This window comes from Theobroma cacao, chromosome 5, assembly GCF_000208745.1.
Source record: "Theobroma cacao cultivar B97-61/B2 chromosome 5, Criollo_cocoa_genome_V2, whole genome shotgun sequence".
NCBI classification, from domain to species: Eukaryota; Viridiplantae; Streptophyta; class Magnoliopsida; order Malvales; family Malvaceae; genus Theobroma; species Theobroma cacao.
The window spans coordinates 22,055,584-22,075,301 of NC_030854.1; the positions used below are offsets into that span (position 1 = coordinate 22,055,584).

Consider the following 19,718-nt stretch of genomic DNA (forward strand, 5'->3'; position numbering starts at 1 on the left):
GGCCAAGGTATCCTCGAGAATGATTTTGGCAGGAGCCAAGTTTTTTTTTTTAAATACTCATAAGCCATGTTGACTATTTAAATGAAATGAATACTTATGTTATGAAAAACTTATTTGGATGAAATATTTTAATAGTCTCCTTTTACTCGGACTTTAAATCTTTTGAATGATGTTTGTTTACTCATGGGATTTTATAATCTCACCACCCTCATTTCCCTCAATTTCAGGCTTAAATTAAACTGTAGATAGCTGATCTCATCGAGGACTATTGTTGGATTTGCATTCTTCAAACTGTAGATTTATAGTCCTCTTTACTTTTGTTTATTCAAGGGCCCACTTATTATTGTAAATTAAATTAAATATTTTGGCTTACTGTATTACAATATGTATGAATTTATTTAACTTTTACGCTACAAAAATTATTTACGTATAACTCCAAAAATATTGTTTTATAAGAAAATAGAATATTTTACTTAACATTTCTTTTATTTTCTTATTATATCCAAATAATCGAAATTTCGTTTTAAATGAAGATTTTAGAATTTAAAACTCACTTTTGATTATGAATTATATGTTTTGTACTCGTATATTACATTTTAGCCGGTTTCAAAATTTTTGGGGAAAAATGAATAAAATACCCCTGTGAGACGAAAATTATTATTTTATTTGTTTTGAGTTAGAAACAGCTTAAAATCTTCTAGAACATGATTTTCGGGAACGATTACTCACGAGGAAAATGAGATACTGATATTAAGCCTTGCGGGGTCCCAATTGGCATTCCGAGAAATGAGTGTCTTTTGGGGTACCGCGACGGTTGTCACTGGCTCGAGGGGAGTATCGGGTCTTGACAATTCGATTGGTATTAGAGCTTTTGGTTTTAAAAATAAGAGTTTTTTTTGTTTTAAAGTAGTTTTAAAAAAAATTTACAATATCAGAGTGGCCTTAGATTAAGTTAGGTTAGGTTGAATATAATGCATGCATCTGCATATAGAGCCTAAAGTTCCCTAAACTTGCTCGTTTTCTCTTATAGATTATTATGCCTCCTCGATGCGGACGCCTACCTCTCACTAGATCGGTTGGGAGGGGAAGGGGTCGTTCTCAACGTCGTCAGCTAGATGCAGTAGGGGAAGAATCAGTTGAGTCTACCATTCGGGCATCACTTGCTGCTGAGCAAGCTGAGACTCCTCCACATCCTCCGCCACCTACTAGTATTTCCGTCATGCCTACTGAGGCAGCACAGGCATTGGCAGCTTTCTTTACCTCAATGGATAGCCAAGCTCAAACTGGTCAGGCTCCACCTATAGTGCCTCTAGCTACTTTTTCAGTTCTACCAGTACAGGATGTATCCATTTCCAAGAAGCTGAAAAAGGCTAGACAATTGGGTTGTGTTTCTTTCACGGGTGAATTGGATGCCACCGTGGCAAAATACTAGATTAATCAGGTTTCGGAGACATTCTCTGATATGAGGTTGGATGATGATATGAAGCTAATGGTGGCTACGAGATTGCTAAAAAATAGGGCTCGTACCTGGTGGAATTCGGTGAAGTCCCTTTCCACTACTCCTCAAACATGGTCTGACTTTCTCAAGGAATTCGACGATCAGTATTTCACTTATTTCCATCAGAAAGAAAAGAAGAGAGAATTTTTGAGCTTGAAACAAGGAAATCTAATAGTAAAAGAGTACGAGACTCGTTTTAACGAGCTGATGTTATATGTGCCGGATCTAGTGAAATCTGAGCAGGATCAGTCCAGTTATTTCGAGGAAGGGCTCCGTAATGAGATTAGAGAGCGGATGACAATAACGGATAAGGAGCCACATAAAGATGTGGTACAAATAGCTTTACGGGCTGAAAAGCTAGCGATTGAGAATAGGAGGATTCAGACCGAGTTTGCAAAAAAGAGAAATCCTGGTATATCTTCTAGTTAGCCAGTAAAAAGAGGCAAAGACTCATCTACTTCAGGGAGTACTACCTCTGTTTCGGTGACATCTCCTTGACCTCCATTTTCACAAACACAGCATAGGCCTCCAAGATTTAATAGATCTGATATGACTGCGTTTAGGAAGAGTTTTGGAGGTTCTAATAGATGTAGGAGGTGTGGGAAGAATCATGTTGGGCAGTGTAGGGCACCAGTACGATGTTATCATTGTGGTCAGTCAGGTCACTTTAGGAGTGATTGCCCGCAGTTGAGACGAGCTACTGCAACTGCTCCATCTCCACCAGCTCGTATGGATATACAGAGGAGAGATCCTTCTAGGTTACCATCGAGGTAGGGAGTGGCTATATAGTCTGGTGTAGAGAGTAACACCCCGACATATCCACCTTCGAGACCACAGACTCGTACCTCGACACGAGTTTTCGCTGTGACGGAAGATGAGGCACGAGTCTGACTTGAAGCAGTGATAGGTACTATGTCTTTATTTGATAAAGATGCTTATATTTTAATAGATTCTGGCTCAGATAAGTCGTATGTGAGCACGACATTTGCATCAATTTCTGATAGAAACCTATCACCATTAGAGGAAAAAATTGTAGTTCACACCCATTTAGGAGAAAAGCTAGTTAGAAACAATTGTTATAGAGACTGTGGGGTAAAGGTAGGTGAGGAAGAATTTAGAGGAGACTTGATTCCTCTAGAGATCCAAGATTTCGATTTGATATTAGGTATGGACTGGTTAATTACACATCGGGCGAATGTGGATTATTTTAGGAAAGAAGTTGTTCTTTAAAATTTGGAGGGAGCAGAGATTGTATTTTAATGGGAATGTCAAGTATTACCGTCTTGTGTAATCTCGGCCATCAAAACTTTAAAACTAGTGCAGAAAGGGTATCCAGCTTATTTGGCTCACGTGATCGATACTTCAAAGGGGGAACCTAAGTTAGAGGATGTCCCAATAGTAAGTGAGCTTCCTGATGTATTTCCTGATGATTTACCGGGACTACCTTCTGATCGAGAGCTTGAGTTCCCTATTGATTTACTTTCGGGTACCACACCTATTTCTATCCCTCCATATCGAATGGCTCCAGCAGAGTTAAAGGAACTGAAAGTCCAATTGCAAGATTTGGTGGATAAGAATTTTATTCACCCTAGCACTTCTCCTTGGGGAGCACCAGTCCTATTTGTAAAGAAGAAGGATGGCACTCTTCGATTATGTATCGATTACCGTCAGCTGAACCGAGTGACCATCAAGAATAAATACCCTTTACCCTAGATTGATGATCTTTTGGATCAATTACGAGGTGCTATGGTGTTCTCTAAGATTGATTTGAGGTCTGGGTATTATCAGTTGAAGATTAGGGAGTAGAATGTACCCAAGACTGCTTTTAGGACGTGTTATAGGCATTATGAGTTTCTAGTGATGCCGTTTGGTTTGACTAATGCCCCGACAGCTTTTATGGATCTTATGAATAGGGTGTTCCATCCATACTTGGATACGTTTGTGATAGTATTCATAGATGACATCTTGGTTTATTCGAAGAATAATGATGAACATGCTGCCCATTTGCGCATTGTGTTGCAAACTTTGCGCAAGAGACAACTCTATGCTAAGTTCTCTAAATGTGAGTTCTGGTTAAAGGAAGTGGTTTTCTTGGGACATGTTGTGTCTAGAGCTGAAATTTATGTTGATCCCAAGAAGATTGAAGCCATCTTGCAATTGGAGTAACCAAGAACGATAACTGAGATTCGTAGTTTCCTTGGCTTAGCCGATTATTATCGGAGATTTGTTCAGGGATTTTCTTTGATAGCAACTCCTCTGACTCGTTTAACTCGTAAAGGAGTTAAGTTTGAGTGGGATGATGTTTGTGAGAATCGATTTCAGGAGCTAAAGAACCGGTTAACCTTCACTCCCGTTTTAATACTTCTTGTTAATGGAAAAGAATTTATGGTGTATAGTAATGCATCTAAGTTGGGATTAGGGTGTGTTTATGCAGGATGAGAAAGTAATAGCTTATGCTTCCCGACAGTTGAAGAAGCACGAGACGAATTACCCTACTCATGACTTGGAGTTAACAGCAGTAGTCTTCGTATTGAAGATTTGGAGACATTATTTATATGGTGAGCGTTGTCAGATTTTTACTGATTATAAGAGTTTGAAATATTTGCTCACCTAGAAAGAGCTTAACTTGAGACAGAGACGATAGTTGGAGTTGATTAAGGATTACGACTTGGTAATTGATTATCATCTTGAAAAGGCAAATGTTGTAGCGGATGCTTTAAGTCGTAAATCCTCATCTTTATTAGCAGTACTTCAGAGTTCTTATTTTTCGATGTTACTTGAGATGAAATCTCTAAGGATCTAGTTAAATAATGGTGAGGATGGAACCCTACTTGCTAGTTTCGTTGTGAGACCTTTATTATTGAATCAGATTAGAGAATTGCAGAAATCTGATGATTGGTTGAAGTAGGAAGTTCAAAAGCTGCAAGATGGAGAAACTAGTGAGTTTAGACTCAGTGATGATGGTACTTTGATGCTTAGAGACCAAATTTGTGTCCCTAAGGATGATCAGTTGAGACGAGCTATTTTGGAGGAAGCTCATTCTTCTGCCTATGCTTTATATCCCGGAAGCACCAAGATGTATCAGACTATTAAAGAAAGTTATTGGTGGTCGAGTATGAAACGAGACATAGCAGAGTTTGTAGCGAAATGTCTCACATGCCAACAGATCAAGATGGAGCATCAAAAATCGTCAGGTACTCTTCAGCCTTTACCGATTCCTAAATGGAAGTGGGAACACGTGACTACAGACTTTGTATTGGGTTTGCCACGAACACAGAGTGGGAAAGATGTTATTTGGGTGATTGTTGATAGATTGACTAAGTCCGCCCATTTCTTGGCTATCCATAACACGTATTCTATTGAGAAACTGGCGAAACTTTATATAGATGAGATTGTGAGGTTACACGGAGTTCTAGTTTCTATTGTGTCAGATCGAGACCCTCGATTTACTTCTCGATTTTGGTTGAAATTTCAGGCAACTCTCGGAACTAAATTGAGATTTAGTATTGCCTTTCATCCGTAAATAGATGGTCAATCTGAGAGAACTATTCAGACTCTAGAAGATATGCTACGAGCTTGTGTCATTGACTTTATTGGGAGTTGGGACAGACATTTGTCATTGGTAGAGTTCGCGTATAATAACGATTTTCAGTCTAGTATTGGGATGGTACCATACGAGGCTTTGTATGGAAGGAAGTGCCGAACTCCATTCTGTTAGGATGAAATGGGAGAGAGGAAATTGTTTATTGTGGAATTGATTGATTTGACAAATGACAAGGTCAAGATTATTCGAGAGCGATTAAAGACAACTCAAGATAGGCAAAAGAGTTATTCAGATAAACGAAAGAAAGATTTGGAGTTTGAAGTCGACGATAAAGTTTTTCTTAAGGTTTCTCCTTAGAAAGGTAATAATTTGAAATTTTCAAGTATTAAATCTTATTAGATTACACTATTGTGATAATTTGTGGTATTTATTGGATAATGAAAGGTGTGATTCGATTCGCGAAGCGGGGAAAGCTTAATCCGAGATATATTGGACCCTTCCGTATCATTGAAATGATTGGGCCAGTGGCTTACAGACTTGAATTACCCCAGAGTTAGATCGGATTCATAATGTCTTCCACGTCTCGATGTTGAAAAAGTATGTTCCCGATCCTTCCCATATTCTAGAGACACCTTCAATTGAGTTGCATGAAGATTTGAAGTTCGAGGTGCAGCCGATACATATTCTAGATCGAAAGGATAGAGTGTTGAGGAACAAGAGCATTCCAATGGTGAAAGTATTGTGGAAGAATGCTCGAATGGAGGAGATGACATGGGAAGTCGAGCACCAAATAAGAAGCCAATACCCACATCTTTTTGTCGAGTCCGATAAGTGAAATTTTGAGGTCAAAATTTTATTTTAAGGGGGGTAGTGCTATAAAGCCTGATCTTATAAAATACTTGTCATGACATGCATGCGATGGATAGCATGTTTGCATGCTAGGAAAGCCCCGAAAATCGCTAAAAGCCGGTAGCGTACTTAATAGTATAACTAAGTTGAACTAAGCTTCGAACTAGATCAAATAGAGAATTTAAGGTGAAATTGAGAATTTTAAAGTCCCAGAATAACTTAAAATGGTGATTCGGAGTTTGAGGATCGAATTGGAGTCAAATTGGAAATTTCGCTATCTACGGGCAAAATGGTAATTTTACCACTTGAGGACAAAATGGGAATTTTTTTGAAAGATTTTGATCATATTTGACTTATTGGAGTATAATTTGAGGTTGAGAAGTGAAAATTTGTAATCTCGGTATTTTTCGGAGCATAAGGGTAAAATGGTAATTTTATCACCCTAGGGGCAAAATCATAATTTTCCACCACCAGGACACTTGTCCAATACATGGTCTACCCTTATCCTCATTTTGACCTTTGACTAATCATGTGGTGGAGAATGGAAGTATAATTATTAAAGTATAACAAAAAAAAAGAAAAATGGACTAATAAGCATGTGACATGTGTCAAGTAATAATATTTTATTATTTTTCATAAAAAATCAGCCCATATTTATCCCATTTTCTCTTCATGTGGCCGACCATAGTAAGAACAAAGAGAGGAAAGGAAAAACACAAAACCTAGGTGGGAAAATTGAAGAAAAAGTGTGGGATTTCAAGGAATCAAGCAATCAAAGGTAAAATTTCTTGATTTTGACTTGTGATCTACCTTTCCAATGCATTTCTCCTTATTTTTCATGATTAAATTTAATGTTTTCATGGTGAATTCATGGCTGACCAAATGGGTATGGAGAGAGAATGAAGTTGGATTGATTTGATTCTAAGTTATGTTAGTGTTTTTAGTTAGTTTAGCATATTTAGAAACAAACAACAAGAAAAAAATTCATTTTCTCCCATTACCCATAAGAGGCCGAATTTTCTAGGGAGAATATTGAGGCTGAAATTGATGATATTTCATGATATTTTGGTGATATTTGATGTTTGGTGAGGCTAGAAATTAAATGGGAAATTTTGGTGTGAAAATCTAAATTTTTGCTTAATGTATAGACGTGTGTGATTATTGACCCGAGACTGATAAATTGAATCTCATTCATAGTCACTAAGGTAATTTAGGTATAATTGGAGTGTAGAAAGTGAAAAGAATTGATTTGGAGTTAAATTGGAGATTTTAGCTGATTAGACTGAGTATAATGTGACTTAGGTCGAATATTACATTTAAGCAATTAATCGGACATTTTGCATTCCATATCATGTATTAGTAGTCTAAATTAGTTTAATTTCAATTTAATACCAATGTGGTGAATTTTTCGATTTTGTACTGTGTTAAGGTGGTGAGTACTCCGATAAAGGCAAGGAAATTGTACCCGAGGACCAGTAGTTTGATGATTTCAAAAATCCCCACTCTAGACATTGTGAATAACCTTACCATCATTTTAATTATCTAAAGTATGTTTTTATTCGATTTTGGTGAATTTTATGAAAACGAGTTCAAATGGTAAATTTTTATGTTTTGTAAACAAAATGTGTTTAAATGAAAAGACTTTATAAATTGTCTTGAAACGAAATAACGATTTTGAAAATAGAGTAATTGGAGACCACTTGTATGTTGTAAATTTATGATTGGAAATTGATGGCTTATGTTATATTGTTATTGTGTTGGCATGACTGGTTGGGCTGTGTTTTATGAATTGTATGAATTGTTTTATTTTACCCTTGCAGGCTGGGTAGTATTATATTAGCCTTGTCATGCTGTTAAAATTTTATTATATGGTAGGTTTAGCTTGCTGCAGTGGGTGAATTTTGTGGATCAGCCTATTAGAGGGGCACGAAATCTGGATATAAATATGTACCTCGGTCGAAGAGGCGTGTAAGGGTATCTCCTGAGGTATGGTTAGAGTCCACGTCACGCCGAACCACCTCGTGACGATGAATTCCACTAACGCCAAGGAACGACTGTGTTTTTCAAATTAAAAATATGTTTTTGTGTATAAGAAATTTTTACAGCCTTGACGGACTCGGTAAGATGCCTCGGCCAAGGTATCCTCGAGAATGATTTTGGCAAGAGCCAAGTTTTTTTTTTTAAATACTCATAAGCCATGTTGACTATTTAAATGAAATGAATACTTATGTTATGAAAAACTTATTTGGATGAAATATTTTAATAGTCTCGTTTTACTCGGACTTTAGATCTTTTGAATGATGTTTGTTTACTCATTGAGATTTTATAATCTCACCACCCTCCTTTCCCTCTATTTCAGGCTCAGATTAGACTGTAGATAGCTGATCTCATCGAGGACTATCGTTAGGTTTGCATTCTTCAAACTGTAGGTTTATAGTCCTCTTTACTTTTGTTTATTCGAGGGCCCACTTATTATTGTAAATTAAATTAAATACTTTGGCTTACTGTATTACAGTATGTATGAACTTATTTAACTTTTACGCTACAAAAATTTTTTACGTATAACTCTAAAAATATTGTTTTATAAAAAAATAGAATATTTTACTTAACATTTCTTTTATTTTCTTATTATATCCAAATAATCAAAATTTCGTTTTAAATGAAGATTTTAGACTTTAAAACTCACTTTTGATTATGAATTATATGTTTTGTACTCGTATATTACATTTTAGCCGATTTCAAAATTTTTAGAGAAAAATGACTAAAATACCCCTATGAGACAAAAATTATTATTTTATTTGTTTTGAGTTGAAAACAGCTTAAAATCTTCTAAAACATGATTTTCGGTAACGGTTACTCATGGGGGAAATGTGATACTAATATTAAGCCTTGCGGGGTCCCGATTGGCATTCCGGGAAATGAGTGTCTATCGGGGTACCGCGGTAGTTGTCAAGAGCTCGAGGGGAGTATCGGGTCGTGACAGTATCTTTTGGGAGTTACCTTATTGGCATTCAAACTTGATTCGCCATAATTTGGATGTGATGCATATTGAGTGAACTGTGTTTGAGAACTTATTTAACACATTATTAAATATTAAAGGTAAGTCCAAAGATAACCTCAAGGCTATATTGAATTTGAAAACATATTGCAAGCAGCTTGATTTGGATTTGGTTGAACATAATGGGAAGTTTTTCCAGCCTAAATCTGCATTCACATTAACTGAGGAGCAAATAAATGATGTGTGTCAATGGGTCAAGGAATTGAAGTTTATGATGGTTTTATTTCCAACATAGCTAAAAAGGTACAGATTGATGACAACAAGTTTTATGGCATGAAAAGTCATGATTGTCATGTGTTCATACAATGATTGCTTCCAATTACCTTACTAGAGTTGTTGTCAAATCTAATTTAGGAATCAATAACCGCGTTCAGTCATTTTTTTTAGGGATATTTTCTCTACTGAATTAAAAGTGGTGGATATGGAAATATTGGAAAAAAAATATTGTGGAGACACTATGCAAATCGGAGAAAATATTTCCACCAAGATTTTTTGACTGCATGGAACATTTGCCAATTCACTTAGCTTATGAGGTTAAAGTTGGTTGACCTAGGAACTTTCGGTGGATGTATTCTTTTGAGAGGTAATACTAATACTTGTTTTTATTAAAAAAAATAAGTAATTAATTTATATTAAACCATAATAATATTAATACTTGTTTTGGATGTGCTTAAGTGTATGCATCATTTTAAAAAAAAAAGTAACAAATAGAGCAAATGTTGAAGCTTCCATTTGTGAAGCTTACATTATTAAGGAGATATCAACATTTTACTCTTTTTATTTCAAATCCGATATACGCATAAGATTGAATTGAGTGTCACGTAATGATGATGGAGGAGAAGTGGAGTCTAGTTTTAATTCATTTGAGTCAAACATTTGGTACAAAGGTTATCATCGATATCTCCTTGATTATTAGTATAAAGCGATTGAAATTAATATCTTATTAAATTGTGAGGAGCTAGAGCCTTATATTGAGTAAGTAACTTGTGAAAAATTGGTCTAAATTAACATATCTATCTAGTTAAGTAACGTTGATTACTAATACCATAATTGAATTGTAGGAAATATGATGAGGAAACAAGGAAAGTAATACCAAATATAAGCAATGGTGAACTTGAGAAATCACGTGAAACAAATTTTGCATCATGGTTGAGAAATTTCGTAAATATACCAAGAATTGTATTTTGCAATTAGTTGAATGTTTTTCTATTAATCTTAAACTTTTGAAATGATTGTTTTTTCTTTATAGGTTGAAAACAACAAAGATCAAGTTGATAGCCATGTAGAAAACATATCTTATTGTCCCTCACGTTTGGTTAGGTTGTATAATAGATATTTTGTAAATGGGTTTAAGTTTCACACCCATCAATATGGGCAAACTTGACAAACAATGAATTATGGGGTATGTGTGAAAAGGAGTTGGTATGCCGATTATAATCATGTCTTTTATGGAATACTAGTGGAAATAGTTGAGTTATAATATGTTGGTCGAAATAAGGCAATGCTATTCAATTATCATTGGTTTGACACTAAAAAAGGTATTAAAGTGCATCCTTGTTTTGGTTTTGTTGAAGTTGAGCACAAGTCTATCCTTTTAACGAACGAGCCATTTATGTTGGCCTAACAAGCTCAACAAATATATTGTTAGTTATCCATCTAGGAGAAGAGAGTGACGTGGTTGGTGGGCAGTTTGTAAAATTAAAGCTAGGAGTAGATTTGATGTACCATTAGATGTAGAGGAGAATCAATGTGAAAAAGTTGAAAGGTTTTACCAAGAAGAGGAGTTTGCCTCAAGTAATGTTTTTCCAAGTTTTGAACTTGATGATCCAAATACTCTTGTTAGTGAAAGTGGGTTAGAAGAAGTTGAGCCAATTCTAGAACTAGAGGAAGAAAATCAAAGAGGTTATGATGATGAGTTTGAGAAAGAAGAAAGAAAAAAAGAAGAAGACAAGTATTTATTTGAAGAGTCAAAAGAACAAAATGTCGTAGTAGAGGGCCTAGAGTTCAACTATTCTAGTAGTGATGATAGCACTAATGATGAGTCTGAAGACAATCAAGTTGATTGATTTTATATATATATATATATATATATATATATATATATATATGTTATTGTCAAATCTTTACTAGAAACTATAAGTATATCTAACTTTAATTATTTTGTTATTGAAATTATTATGAGTATTTCTTTAGCTTTTCATTTCATGGTACATGGAAAATTAATTGCCTTCTAACACATTACAAATTTTATTCTACAGGTACTGTGGTGACAAGAAGAAGTCAAGCTATCAAAAACAAAATAGCAGTAAAAGATGGATGAAGATATACTAGGTCTAGCATTTCTAGATATTTAGTTTCTAGTAATGGTGATGGAGTTCAGGGTGATATTCCTCCATTAATACCTCCCTTTGCTTTGCCTACTGCTATTGAGCCTCCTTCCACTCAACCTACTACTGCTATGCCTCCCTCTATCCAACCCATTATTGTTGAGCCTCATTCCACTCAGCCTATTACTATTATGCCTCATTCCATTCAACTTCTTATTGTTGAGCCTCCTTCCACCCAGCCTATTATTATTATGCCTCATTCTATTCAACTTCTTACTATTAAGCCTTTTTTGACTTAGCCTACTGTTGTCAATTTTCCACACGCAAGTATATGTATCGAACAAGTAATATAGATAGCAAATCCAGATTATTGTTCTCATAGGGATTTGTTCCTAAAATTTTTACTAAGTAATAAAATTTATGACAAATCAATCTTATTTAAGAAACTAAATTTTTCAAAAAATTAATTAAAAAATTAAAATAAAGACTAAATTAACTAACAGAAATTAAAATTACTTGAGAGAGGCAATATATTAAAACCTATGATTATGAGTTCATTCGACACTTCATCTGATACCAACTTCTTTTATTATTTACATTCATGGGTGATTTTACTAACCTAAACTCCAAAACTATGTATAAGTCTCTATCGAGATGCTTGCACAAATACCAACTTAATTGGGTCACTATATGTCTATAGCAATCAATTAAATAAGGTTCATTAAGCTAGTATTCTAATTTGGCTATATATGGAAATTACTGTATGTCTACTCAGATCACAAATCATATCAATTAAGTGACGTGAACATACACTGTTCAAACCTTAGATAGCGTTTGGTACTTTACAATACAATATGATTACAGGTAATGTGATTGCAAGTAATGTGATTGCAGGAAAAATAACATTATGGTGTTTGGTATACAAACAAAATAATGATTGAAATGCAAGAAAGACAACATTGCAACGTTTGGTTTACAAGTACTTTATTGGGAATGTAATGTTAGTTTTCAAAATTACCCATATTTATTAAAATACAAGTTTAATATACTTGTATTTTTTATTGTTAATTTTTATATAATATCACCACTTAAATATATTTTTAATGTCATATATTTTATTTTTATTTTTATTATAATATTATATATTTTATTTTCATTTCTTTAATATAATTTTTTATATTATGTATTTTATTTTAATTTCTTTTACCTATATTATATAAATTTTAATTTCTAATTCTTATATTATATATTTTATTTTAATATTTTTTATATTAATTATAACATTACAAAATATTTTTAATAAAGTAATAAAGTTGAAGGGTAAAAATGTCTTTAATAACATTCAGAGTGCAATGTAATGTGATTGCATTGGTTTTGGACTACAATCACATTACATCCCTTGGCTGTAATGTGATTGCATTGCAATCTTACATTGTAGTGGTCTGTTGCAAAACAAACACTGCAATGTAATTTAATTGGACACATTGCAAGGAATGTGCTCTCACTTCTCTAATACCAAACGCTACCTTAGTTCAATCTAAAATCTCTCTATCGAGTCTCAATTAGATTCAAAAATCAAATAATTGTTGGCCAAGCAATCAAAAGCATTAACAATATATTTGAATAAGCAAAATTATACCCATTCATAGTAAATAAAAGAGAAATAAATATTCAAATTACATGTTAAAATTCACCACAATCCTAGAAAGATAATTTAACTCATAATAACTAATAAAAATAACATCCAAAGAAATTAACCATGAATTCAAATCAAAGAAAATAAAAGAAACACAAAAGTAGAGAAATAAACTAATTATTGAAGTTCTATGATCTCAATTCTCTCTCAAATTTTCTTGTTTTCTTACTTTGTTCTTAGTTTCTTTTCTCCAAAATAGTTGCTTGCTGCCTCCCACTTAAAACCTCTGAAAAAGGTCCCTCAAATAGGCTCCAAATAACCTAATTTTCAAAATTTCGTTATTTTTTTTTTTGAAAAATTGCTCAGCGCCACGGTTATGATTTTTTTGGCTCTGTTGTGCTGAATTTTTGCTACAATAGTGCCACGACGATGATTTCTTAGCGTCGCGGCACTTTAAACTCTGAAAAATGTATGGTGTGCTTCATTTCATCAACACTGCATACTTGTTCTCCTCAACACTGCAACCTTGGCTTCCTTAACATTGCAGCCTTGAGTAACTCAAGGCCGCAGTGCTCCTCCACTTGTTGTCTTGTGCAGAACTACAACAGTCAAGCATCTTCCAACATGATTTTCGCCTCAATATTATCTAAATTGGATGAAGTGGTAAATATGAAAGTTTTAGTCCTACTCTTAACTTTCCAATGGCTTAAGAATCACATCAATTGGACTTATGGAGTGAAACATATGCTCCAAATACCGCATCATGTTTAGTCCATGCATACTATTGTAGTGCTTCAAATTAGACAAATATTTTAACCATGATCCAATCAGAACTGAGCAAAGTGCTAAACATAAAAGTTGTATCCCTTCATCTTAGAATTCTAGTGGTCTAAGAATCACCTCATTTGAAGTTCTGTATAGAAAGATATGGTCAAAATATCGAAACATATACTAATGAAGCCATCACTATACTTGCATGGATTTTCATCAAACGAGCCTTTTTCATCAAATTTCCTACAAAAGTAATAAGAGAAATCAATAGTAACTACTCTTAAAGTAATTTAAAATAAAATAACATAAAATTAAACTAAAATAACTTAAATTAACTACTTAACATGTAATCAAACTTAAACTAGAAAAACACCTAAAATGCTAAAATCCAAACCTAAAATCTCAAAAATCTAGCTACTTAAGCCACCAAAATGTGTGAAAATAACTCTCTATAATATAGTTATCACCTACTACTGTTATGACTCCTTCCACTGAATCTGCTAATGAGGGTTATTGGATCTTAAGAGGCAAAGGATAGCAACCAATCAAACCATGTCATCAATCTTAATAGAAATAGAATAAGGGGAAAGGGACCAAATTAAGGATTTCAAACTCCTAACTCAGTTGACTGGAAAATCATTTATATTCTTGGATCTAGGTATGATTTAAACTTAATGTTTCTTGTATTATTGTTAGATATGATCTTGTGAACGAGTTTTGAATATTACATTATTGAAATATTGAATATGTTTTTTATTTACATGATAGTTTTTTTCAATTTGAGGATGTGAAAGAAAGAGTTCCTTTTACGATAACTACCATTTTAAAGGCCTTTTATAATGGACCTTGGGCAACATGGAGGAAGGTACCTGTTGCTAATAAAACTTATATTAGAATACCTTTTAGGTATTATTTGTACAATTGTTTAAGTTATTTTATTACGATGACTTGTTTAATTATTTTCATGTTTCTTACTTTTAATGATAGGCAAAATACAAATGGCTTGAAGAACAAAATTCCGCCATATATGATGTGTGGTTTAAATGTTGTAGCAAACAATTTAGTAGTATGATGAACAAGGCGAGAAAAACTATAAAGGATAAAGCCCAGGACACTAGTGTGGTTGAAATAGAAAACTTTTTGCCAGAATTGAGCATGGTTGATTGACAATGTCTAGATTCAAGAAAAATGGGAAAAAAATCCATGTCAAATAGTAATAAACACCTAACAAAGAAGGATGGTAGCATTTCTAAACATGCTAATCTATCAATACCGATTGTTCACCATGGGAAAAGAATGGTGTGTTTGTTATGATTATGTTTTTTGAACTTTGTCATTATCATACTTCAATTTATGAATGTTTTCATTACTTAATGCAAGAAAAGGAGCTTGGCCATCCAGTTACTCAAGCAAAGGTGTTTGATCACACTCATAAAGAAACAAATAGTGAATTTGTTAACAAAAGTCAAAAATTGTTAGTGTGAGTGAACATTACCTATTTTATATATATATATATATATATATATATAATTATCTCATCTTTTCTATTTTTACATAAATNTTAGTTAGTGTGAGTGAACTAATTACTATTTATTATATATATATATATATATATATATAATTATCTCATCTTTTCTATTTTTACATAAATTGCTTTACTTCAATTAGAACATAAGTGATGTTATTGTTTTGTTAAGTATGGTTAATTCAATGTTATGAATTAATTATAATTGTTTTATTTAAATTGTTACAAGAAAGATATGCTTCCACCTTACTCCAAAAGTTTGGTGCGAGTAGCACACAACTCTAATTTGATGTCAAGACATGGCATGAAATAGTCAAAGGTGTTGGCCATGGATTGTATGGGTTTGGAAAGGAGGATCCAAGACACATACTTGGGACTTCTCATCCTTGGTAATCATCCCAATTTGCACCATTTTCTGGAAATGCTCCATCTCTCCAACTTGGAACTCAAGATATGCAAGAAGTTCTGAAACAAGTTTTAGAATAATTAGATGGAGTTCTAGATACGCGTCTTCAATATCTTTTGAGACATAAGGGCATTCAAGTGACATGTCCATCCTCTTCAACATTAATTCAACTAGTGATGGCAATGATGGGGAAAATCCAAGGGATGATGATGATGACAACGAGGGGGTAATTCCTATGGATGATAGTGTTGATGTTGAGGATGCAATAGATGAAGCTAGTGGAGAAGATGATATTTGATATGGAGTAGGTTAATTCGAACTCAACTTGATTTCTTATAGATTTCTACATATATTTTGTTATCTAGTTGAACTAAACTAGACTCATTTAGGTAGATATTTTGTTAACTAGTTGAACTCAACTAGACTCATTTAGATATATATTTTGTTATCTAGTAGATCTCAACTAGGCTCATTTTGGTACATATTTTGGTATAGTTGATCTCAACTAGACTCATTTAGGTATATATTTTGTTATTTATAATTGATCATAACTCATTTAGGTTCTAAATATATTTTGTGCATCTAGTTGAACTCAACTACACTTACGGTATTATATTGTTGAATACATTATGGTTGATTTCATCAAAATTATCTTTGGCGATGGATTTATTATTGTTATTATTGTCATGTTATGTGGCGATGACATTATGATGTTGTGGTAGTTCTATTGTCACCAAAATTGAAAATTGAATTGTAACAAGTATTGCATATTATTTGTTGTGATGGATGTAATTATTTTTGACAAATATAATTTATTGTGACATATTATTCTATTAATGACAATATATATATATATATATATATAATTAGTGACAGATTTTTTAATTACAAATAGAAATCTTTAAAAATCAATGACAAATTTTTTTATTAATGACTGAATCAAGTCATTCATAAACATAAGTTGTAATAAATTTACTGGCAATGGTGTCTAAATAGTGACATAATTAATGACAATTGTCTTGTGTGACAAAAATTTATGGTAGAAAATAGTGGCAATATTTTCACATTATGACAAATACTAGTGATGGAATTAGTAACAACATTATTACATTGTGACAAATATTAATGATGAAATTAATGACAAAATAGATTTCGTGACAACTGTGATAGATTATTGTGATGGATTTAGTGACCATTTTCTTAAATCTGTGATGGAATGAAGGAGGGGTAGTTGCCCGAATTGATAAAAATTTGTGACAAAAATCACACTAATTTGTGACAGTAAATCCATTACTATTTAGTGACGGATTTGAAAAAATTTATGATAGAAGTATCAGTAAGGCAACTTACAGTGTGAGAAAATATCCGTCATAATTTTCATCACTAATTTCTATTTGTGACGAATTTTTGACTTTTTGTGGCAATTTCTTCTGTCACAAAAATTAGTATTTTTGGTAGTGTTTATAACCAATCGATTAGTTTACAAGGCATATATTTACACTTTTATTTATTTCAAGTAATCAAAATTCATGTCTTTTTAGAAATAAAGAATGTCTTTTTAGAAATAGTAAATGCTTAACTACGAGATGCATTTCTACACAATCAATTGATTGACTTGCAAGGCATACAAGTACTCCATCAATCTCCCACTTGCACTAAAGCCAACAACCTTTGTATCTAATACTAAAACCTTCGATATGGTGATGATGTTTCTAAAGATAAGTTCAATAGCTTCAAACCTTAGATGTCATAAATCACAAGGTTCAATTGCCTTGATTGCCTAGAGAACATAGGTTGTCATAAACCACAAGCTATCAAAGTGTCTATCCTCCAATTATGGTGATCCACAAAAGTGGTAAATGAGAAATTCTCCATGGAGGGAGGGGACAGTCTAGGCTAAATAGACTATTGCTAGCTAAGGCTTCTTAGTTTTCTTCTCAAGCATGCTTAGAGTATTTTGTGCTCTAGTTGTTTTTACAGTGCTGCTTAAAAAAACTTTTATTTATAGGTAATTACATTAATCTTAACCTTAATAAGATTTGCATAACTTTTACACTATTTATAAATTTTCCCAATTTATGTACACCCTTTTAATTAAATCTTTGAAGTTCCTAGCTTTTAGACAATTAAGTCCAATCTTAATGTGTGTAACCCATTAGATTATTAACATTTAGACAATAAATTTGAATTATAATTTAAAGTTGGATAGGATTTAATAAATCAAACTCATTTGCATTCAGCATTGAATAATTTGCATTTATCGATAAAAATTAACATCAAGTAATGTGTCATGACCACTCCAATATTAAGAGAAATTAATGTGGCTAGTTAGACCTAACCTTTAAGCGTACAATCTGACCATGCAATTAGTCCTTTTATCAATTATATATATGGATTAATTATTTAGCTTGAAAAAAAATTAATTGATAAGATTTTATTTTTCAATTTTTTACAAAATCTATTTAATCACAATCATAAAAACTTTCAAATTAGTTAAGTCAAATATGCCAATGAATTTGGACAAATTGCCAAACTTCATTGCGGCAAATATTAAAATTGGAATGAACAGGAAGATTCCATTAATCTTTGGATGCAAAACACGAGTTATGATTTCTTATTGTTAGTTAAGAGAGGCAACATACAACATTTTTCCTTTGGGCGATCCATAATTGGGCAACTTTTAAAATCAAGCCATTGTTCTTCAATTCCTAGCAGTAAAGCTACCAACGTACCATGGTTAATTGGTATAGTTGAAAATATACCAAGTAATATCCTTCGACAGAGGCGCAATGCATTCTGAAATCTAATCCTATGTAGATTTTTTTTAAAAAAAAAATCTAAGCCTATGTTCTTTTCCAAGTAATATCCTTTTAATTGTTTAATTAGATATAAAAGAAACCCTCATAAAAATATTGATTTTGAAAATTCTTAAACTATTTAAGAAAATTTAAATAAATTTTTATTCTTTTATTGTTTTTAACTAAGTTTAAGTATTTTTATTTTGAGTCAATTACAACTAAAAGTTTATTAATGGTCATTAGTTAAAATACTATTTATCTTGTTTATGTTACGTAGTCTCGACGTGGCATTAATATAGAAGATGAAAAATGTTACACCACCATGTCATCATACCACATCAGCATATCATGTTATCATCTATTATAACATATCAGTATATTATGTAAATACCACGTGGCATAAAATAACAAGTGACATTTTGATTAAAAACAATTAATCAACTGTTAGTCATAAGGAACTATTTTATCTAAAATAAAAATATAACGTAATAAAATAATAAAGATTTAATTAAATTGTTTTAAATAGATTAGGGGCTTTTTAGGTATTATGCCAAAGATTTTTAACTTTTTATTTTTTTAATATATTTGGGGAAAGGAAGATTCGAACCTTACTCATTTTAAAAGGAAGATCATATACCAACCAATGAACCAAATGCTCGGGTGCTTTAATTTTTTATCTTTACTCATTAATAAAGTGATATTCATGATTAATTGGTATTGTACAAATCCTAGACACAGTCAATATATTAAAAATTATAAGGAAGTGCATTAAAGATAATAAGTTTTTTTTTAAAAAAATAAGGGAATAAGAATTCAAACCTTATTCTCTATATTTCAAACCCTGTTCTATAAAATAATTACGACATCATTTACATGCTCAATAGAATGTTTGCATATTTAAGAAGTTCGAGAAATCGTTAAAAGACGATATTGCCCCTAATGGTACCATTAAGTCGATTAAGGCTCGAACTAGTTCAAATAGGAATTTTAAGGTGAAATTAAGAGTTTCACAATCCAAGGATGACTCAAAATGGTAATTCAGAGTTCGATGATCAATTTGGAGTCAAACTGAAATTTTCACTATCCAAGGGCAAAATGATCATTTGCCACCTTGGGACAAAATGAGAATTTTTAGAAAAGATTTTTTTGGCCCCATTTGACTTATTGGAGTATGATTGAGGTTTAGAAGTGAAAAATTTTAATTTCGGTATAAATTGAAGTACAGGGATGAAACGGTAATTTTACCACTCTGAGGGCAAAACGGTAATTTTGCACCCCCAAAGCATTTTTCCAGCACAAGGTCTTC

At 32.7% G+C, this 19,718-nt stretch overlaps 2 protein-coding genes across 2 annotated transcripts in view; one reads left to right on the forward strand and one right to left on the reverse strand.

Moving 5' to 3' along the window:
* Positions 2,048-11,015, forward strand: LOC18598696 (U11/U12 small nuclear ribonucleoprotein 31 kDa protein). The gene is made up of 2 exons (XM_018120957.1): positions 2,048-2,268; positions 10,793-11,015. Exons 1-2 carry the CDS (start codon positions 2,048-2,050, stop codon positions 11,013-11,015), a joined length of 444 nt encoding a protein of 147 aa, XP_017976446.1.
* Positions 13,658-19,718, reverse strand: part of LOC18598698 (dihydrofolate reductase) — a 14,864-nt gene continuing 8,803 nt past the window's right edge. Inside the window, exon 6 of the mRNA XM_018120526.1 lies at positions 13,658-13,926. The gene's annotated coding sequence lies outside the window, so the exon portion shown is untranslated. The remainder of the gene's footprint in view (positions 13,927-19,718) is intronic.